Raw genomic sequence first — 7,298 nt, 5'->3', positions numbered from 1 at the left:
ACAATGTCCGAACTGTCAATATCCAGTCGATAATACGCGTCTCTTCCATAGTGAAAATGCGTAACTAGGAGAGAGACAATTTATAGGATAGTTCACATCTCTGCTCCTGATACCTGAATTGTGAAAGGAAAAATCTCGAGTTTAAATATTCCTCGACTTTAAAGGCTCTAACACGAACACTGAAATGTCGCCTTGACTGATTGGGCATGTTAATGGGTCCTTTCATAATTCCGACTTTTCCATATTCCTTTCCTTTCTTCTGTTCAGGACAACGTCCAAGTGGACTACGTTAAATCTTGTCTGATTTTTATATGCCTGCAAAGCTTTCAACAAAGATTTCAACATCCATCATGATCCGATCCTTTCTCACACACTGGGTCATGACCAGTATGGGCACCTACACCAAAAGATTTATGCCTCCAGAAGCTGGAAACAAACCGTCCAAACTCTTGCCATAAGACTAAGTTTGTTTCCACAGCATATCATGAAATGTTAAATAAAGTAGGCATATGTAGCAATATCAACGTAAGAAAAAATTAAAAGATCGACAACAAAAAATGACTTCACAATTTATGCCATTAAAAATAAGAACCTGCCGACAGAAAGTCATACCAACCAAGCATGTTACAAGCACATTAGCGTCAGTTACCAGCATGAATTGATTTCTTCAAATTAGAATTGGCGTATAAATTTGCAGAACAATTAGTTCCGATGCTAAGCTTCAAAACATTTTATCGTGTCCACATGTGCGATTAAAAGTGTAATGTAATTTATAGCCAGACACAAAAACAAACCATCAACAAACCATGTGAACAGTTTTGCATGTCTACATTTGTATCATTAAAATTGCAATGTACTATATAGCCATGACAATGGGAAATGAAAAGAAAAAGCCACATAAAAAGTTGCCATGTCAAAGTGACATGAACAGCAAAATTTGACATTTAAGTTCTATAGCAACATATTTAAAAATATACAACACACCGGATATAGACAAAATGGTCAGTGAAGATTATATAAAACTGACAAATAAATAAAGCAAAGCCTACTCCAATAAATGAAAAATGAGAAACAAAACCATAAATATACTGTTTGAGGATAAGAACAGGAGTTTTGTTTGGAGAACTTAGCATACCTTTAGAAACCCCTTTGCATACTCAAACCTTTCACTGGGGCATCTTTATGCTACACAATGATGTTAATGGAAAAGTGTATTCCATTTTCTAATATAAAAACCACCCATAATCATTTCAGAAAACAACATCTTTTGCAACCAAATCAATACGAATGAATGCTCTGCAACAAATGTATCCATTCCTGAAGGATCATTTCAGGCGTGATAAAACCAAATCATCTACTAACATCGATTAGAACATTATGTTACAAAAAGAGCAGGGAACTGCACCTGAATGTTGACACGTTGAGTAGAATTGAGCTTGCAGAAGCTGCTAAGAACTTAAATAAGAATTGGCAGATGATAAAAATAAAGAGCCAACCAGCCATTAAGCCGACTTCAAAAAGGAACCCCCTTGAAATTAATGACTTTAAAAGGGGCCTCTTAAAATGAATAAATTGATGTCATTTGACATCAAACTTGTTTCAATTCCAACCATCAGAATTCCAAATGCCTGCAGTAAATTCCAATAATTTCAATACAAATGGCATTTTACTTGCGTCAATCTTTCTATAGCCATGAACACCGGCTACCTGGCACTCTGGTGCAGTTTGAAGCCATATACACGCGGAACATATGTTTGCACAGGTTTGGGTGGCTTCACTGTCGGATAGGTCATCAGAAATAGATGTGGAAACGTAGTTCCAAAATAAGCTCCATCAATATCTGAAATCAGTTAAGACAATGAATAGAGAAAGAGTTGTCGCTTTACCAATCATAATACTGAATTCAATATTGACCTGTGCGAAAAACAAGATACAACCACCAGGAAACAAATTTGACAAGCCATATCAGAACCAAAAAGCAATGTTGAAAAAAACGATTTTAGTGCCTATAATAGAAAGTAAGAAACAAGAAGCTAACACTTCAGGTAAAATATAATGTGGGAAGTTATTTATCCTTATTTGATATAAAATTTGTGAAGAATGCACTGCAACTATTGCAAACTTGCATTGTCCTGGTCTTCAAAGATAAGTTTCAAATATGTCAGTAGAGCCTTAAGCAATAATAGTACTGGTATGTAATTGGAAACCCAAGCAACCAAGAATCTTTTCTCAGTGCAACAAATGTGCATATAGAATGATTTTCTATCAAGCCAAACACCTCTCCCACACCCCTCAGCTAAAAAAAAGTGAAAACCGAAATAATTAGTTTTTAACTTTAGTTCCTTGCACAGACATATGCCCATCATTACTCTCCAACCATTCAGTAGGCAATTCAGCCTCTGAAAGGTTGCATCCACAGCAGAATGCAATTAGATGAAAAACAGAGTTGAACAGTTAGATATGTTTTTTTACCAATAAATTACTATAGAAAAATTAATGAACATTCAAAATCACAACTGTTGAGATCATGAGGATACTAATCTGATATTTAGACCTTGGGTAATACAGATCTTCACATTTCGGACAATAGATCTTCACAGTGCCCTGTCGAGGAATGTCTGACTGACTTGCAGGCAGGCATGGTTGCCCTCCACAACAAACTCTTGGGCATCTTCCAAAATCAACTCTCTTGTATTTTTCAAGCTGTAATAAACAACAGCGGACCACTACTTCATGATTAATACTAAAATAAAAACTACTAAAGACTATTAAGATGCCTAGATTTTATAGATTTCTTGGGCAGAAAAATATTAACTTGCCAAGTTAGAAAATGATAAAATATAGTTGAGTAATATATTATAAGACTGAGAGCGTACCATAGCATTCAGCCCTTTACTTGTCAAGATATAGCGAAGATGAATTAGCCCATACAATAATTCTGCTGCAGACTCTACCATTTCATTCTGCTCTTCACTATCTATATCCCCTGAAAAATGCAAAATCAAGAGAAATGCATAATCATACAATTTAAAGTGTAAACAAAACTTGGATTCACATGAGAAAGTTCCAACATAATAGGCTTGTAATCAATTTACAATTCTGAATATACGCTGATAATTAAATCCATGTATGCTAAGAACTATGTTATAAACTGCAAAAAAAATAGGAGAAACTGTACAGCCTGTTGTGAACTGAACATTCTGCGAATAGTACATATAGATCTGCTATGTGGAAATATCATAGAAATCATAATTCTCATTCTCAGAATTCCATCATTTCCATGGAGAAAGCAAAGCAAGGAATTTCACATCCTAGAAACCTTCTGCCATTTTAGGTTTAAGCATCAAATTGATTGAATTTACAATCCTCAGAGTAAATGAAATATTGACAAAGAAAAATAAAAGGTAAGATATGGAATAAATACTCAGCATATTCTATGCAATATTGATATCCACATTCTTCTGATCACAGATAGGCGGCTACACCTCAGCTTTGGTGGATAAAAATTGCCACCTGCTGGGAAATGCAACTGGATTCTGAGAATCGTGTGATATCTGGACACTTGCCAAGGCTTTGCAAAAGGCATGTCGCATTCCTTCTTTGCATTTTAAGGGGGGCTCAGAACTGTGAATCGTCAAATAAAATATTGCCATCAAATATGCTTTAGATAAAATGGGCAGTTAAGAGACTAACACGAAGGGATCTCTGATGTGGAATGGAAGAATATCCCTCCAAAACAATGCTCTTTGTTCCAGCATGTTTCCAGGACGTGGAGACAAAGGAAGAGGAAGGCACATTCAAGAAATGAGCAAACACCCCAAAAAATTTAAGGATCTCCTTGGCATAAGGAACCCTGTCAGAAATACTAAAGTCTAAAACAAAAGAAAAAATAAATAGATATATGAAAAACAATGGCATTTATAATTGCGCCAAGAGGCACATTCTACAGTGCATTATATTTTTAGTTATTAACAAAAATATTCTGAAATATTATTAAATCAAACATTTTAAAATCCATATTAAAGCAGTGATATGTTTACTGTTCTCTCATATTAAAGCTATGTATATTTGGAGTGTAGAATTTGAGGAAAGGTTTGCACCTTGAGGGATTTAATCCCTCTCAGTGCATGACAGATCTAGAGTCAAATGGATTTAGGCTGGTTTCAAGCTTCAACGGGGCACCCAAGCATCCACATCTTCAAATGAGAGAGCCCAAGCATCCCCCAAAATGGTAAATGTTCACTTTTTGGGTGAAGCATTTCCATGTGTCCCAATAAAAAGGAGCATCGCAAAATGTTTCACATGGGATTACATGGGATTTTCCCCCTCCCAAGAGAGTGGGGAGCATGTACCCATTTAAAACTGCTCCAAATAGTTGCCAGTTATGTTTTGAAGAGGACTAAAAGAAATTGTGTCAAGCTACATTTGGGCACACTATGAAAAAATCCCAGGTTCTCATTCCGCTCACTTTTTGCACCTAGTGCCCCACAGGGACAAGCCCCCACCCTAGGGGGCACGCTCCTCACATTTCCCACACTCCCAAGAAGGGTCGCGGGACTTGGGGAAACGTTTCCCCACATCCCACTTTTGGGAAACAAGCTAACAAGAAGCCAAATCAATGAGTGGTGTTTTCATTGCCATGAAGGGATTTGTCAATTCAAGCCACTAAATCCTCAAATAGGAGAGTTAAAAGACTTCTATGTGGGAACTGATGGGCAATTTGAAGAGCTTTAAGGAGCAGCCCAAGTAAAAGCAACAAAAAGACAAAGTCATACAAAGGAGCTTGTGGTCATAAAGAGAATCTGCTATAACGAACAAAGTTCATATACGCAGCGGAGTAATCTTCAAAAGACTCGGAAGATGTAAACATCCATAGTAGGACAAGTAATTGTATATTGTATATATAAAACAACTGATGAAATGATGATTATAAATGAGGGTGAGGGCCTACTTATATACCCTAGGCAGGTACCCCTTCACAATGGACATGTCCTTAAAACATTTATCTTCAATACTAATTATTAGTTAGTCAGCGATTAATTATAGTTATTATTGTGTACATTATTTTTACAATTTTCTATAAATTATATTCATAACATTGTCTTTGTCTTCAAAGCTTACTGATGGAATGGCTTGATCTCTTTTCTTGTTTTGAATATCTTCTTGTCTCAGAACTTTCATCTTCTTTGATACAAGGCAATATGATCTTCTGAGCGACAAACAAAATTGTCGGCCTGAGAATGGATCTGACCATCCTAGATTAATCTTCTGCGGAATCTTCCGATCACTAGAAATTTGTAATGAATTATTATCATAGCACTGGATTCTGTAAACTTCACTATTCCTTGCAACATAAATCTATTGTTTTTGCTTTGAATGGTTCAAATGTGTAGACTGACTTAATTGTTTGCTCGTGATTTAGATGTCGATAAAGAGTTCTTACGGTTTGATCAAAACCTAATCTGTTTGTGGTGATTTCTTGTTTTATTGGGGGTATCTATTTCTTTCAGGTTCAAAAATTGCTTGAATAATTGCGAGATCTTCACTTGAAATTTTTGTTGTTTGGACTGCAACTTCTGAGTACGTCCTCACTTCAACTGATTTATCCTCTTCTTGAGTTGTAATATTGACTGGATTGATATTTTTTCCCTTATCTTCAACTTGGACTATTACCACTAGAGATTTCGATAATTCTTGAGTAAGTTGTTCTAACTTGTCTTTTAGCACTTCTTGTCATTTTAAGCTTTTTTATTTGCGTACGAAGGTTTTGATTATGATTCCTTAGACGTGAAAGTTCTTTGTTTTCTAAATTGTTGATTTCAGCCTTAAAATCCTTCTCTTCATTTTTTAAACTTTTGATTTGTTCTAATAAATTTTCATTAAAATTCTTTAAACATAAATTTTCCTTTTCTTGTTCTGATAAGTGCTTCTTGATTTCCTTCTTTGTGACCTTAGTCTTCTTCACTTGTGCAAGTAATTTTTCAACATGGTCTTTGAGGCGAGAAATTTCTTCATCCTTTTCCATTACTTCATCGTAATGCATATCTGCAAGATCTTTATATTCATGTTGTAACGCTTTCTTGTTTTGCCGAAGTTTAGCTATTTTTTCTCTCTTGATCTTCCAACTACACTTTCTTGGTACACTAGATTAAATCGTTTTGCAGGAGTGATGATGGGCGTTCAACTTGCGATTTGGATTCCATTTTCTTTGTTTCCTTATTAAAATCTGCATGTTGTCGCTTATATATTGCCATTAATTGTTCTATATCTCTTGCTATTGATTGTTTTTGTACATCATTTAGAGATTCAACTAAAGTAAAAGTTTTGTAACATTTTGTGCAAACGTCATTTTGATTTCTAAATAATTCCTGACAATTAGGATATCATTCTGAACAAAAAGGGCATCTTGAAAAGAAACTGATGTTCTTTGTGGAAATCGTCTTTTTACCTCTCTTTTTTTTGTCCAGTGATTGACTCTATTTTTCGTCAAATCATATTTTTAACTATGAAGCTTATGTATCCCTTGTAACGAGTGAGTATACAAGTGTGAAAACACCCTTTTCTTCAATATGCCTTTACACTTCCTATTCTCTTTATATGAACTTTGAGAATATAAAAATATATTCACTTTTTACTTCCTTTCCTTTCTTTTTAGCTTCTGGAATTTTAATTAATTTAACTAAGGTACCTTCACTTGTGTGTACTTGAAAACTTTAATAATATAATATCTCTTTTTCTACTTAATAATATTTTTTTGAAGTATTTTATTTTTCTTCTTATAACTTTTTCCTTTTCTTTTCTAATTATTATATATATTTAACCACAATTTTCTTTAGACTATTATAACAATAGTTTAGTTGGTTAAGTAATTCAAATGTGTTGATTTGGGGTAGCATCGGATGTGCTCTAGCCACGAAAATTGGTGGAGAGGCTAAAGCACATGAGATCTCCAATACTCAGAAATGGTTTGGGTAGAATCTAACCAGTTTGGGTGATAATAAAATAATTAATATTTTTAATGGAGTCCCTAAGTCTAAACTTAGGGAAAATAAAATATTAATGTGAATTAATATAAAACTGAGTTAGAATGGTCCAAAAGTCATGGATCAAGCTAGATCTAATCTTAGCCGTTGATTAAGGACTTAATTTCGTCCATTGATGGACCAATGAGAAAAGTACAAGAGGAGGCTTGAAGGTCACTTGGAGAACACACTGAGTTGATCAAGGATTTGGTTTTTTGGGTCAGGGCTCGCTGAGGAAATCGAAGGAGTAATCAAAGTTGCAGCTGAGGGGCAGTG

The 7,298-nt window shown here is 34.9% G+C and overlaps 1 protein-coding gene across 2 annotated transcripts in view; it reads right to left on the bottom strand.

Moving 5' to 3' along the window:
• Positions 1 to 1,054: 1,054 nt before the first annotated feature.
• The window catches only part of LOC149142095 (putative casein kinase II subunit beta-4), a 168,218-nt gene continuing 161,974 nt past the window's right edge, over positions 1,055 to 7,298 (bottom strand). For both annotated transcript variants that reach the window (XM_089449231.1, XM_089449230.1), the window contains 3 exons: positions 2,877 to 2,986; positions 2,538 to 2,703; positions 1,055 to 1,840 (listed from right to left, as the gene is read on the bottom strand). In XM_089449231.1, coding sequence (XP_089305357.1) covers positions 1,704 to 1,840; positions 2,538 to 2,703; positions 2,877 to 2,986 — 413 coding nt within the window. In that variant the 3' untranslated portion in view covers positions 1,055 to 1,703. The remainder of the gene's footprint in view (positions 1,841 to 2,537; positions 2,704 to 2,876; positions 2,987 to 7,298) is intronic.

Source organism: Pinus tabuliformis, chromosome X, assembly GCF_031772625.1.
Source record: "Pinus tabuliformis cultivar Carrire ecotype Pingquan chromosome X, CPIR1, whole genome shotgun sequence".
Classification (NCBI taxonomy): Eukaryota; Viridiplantae; Streptophyta; class Pinopsida; order Pinales; family Pinaceae; genus Pinus; species Pinus tabuliformis.
The sequence above is the reverse complement of the archived record's forward strand: the minus strand, read 5'-3'. Positions and strand labels throughout refer to the sequence as shown.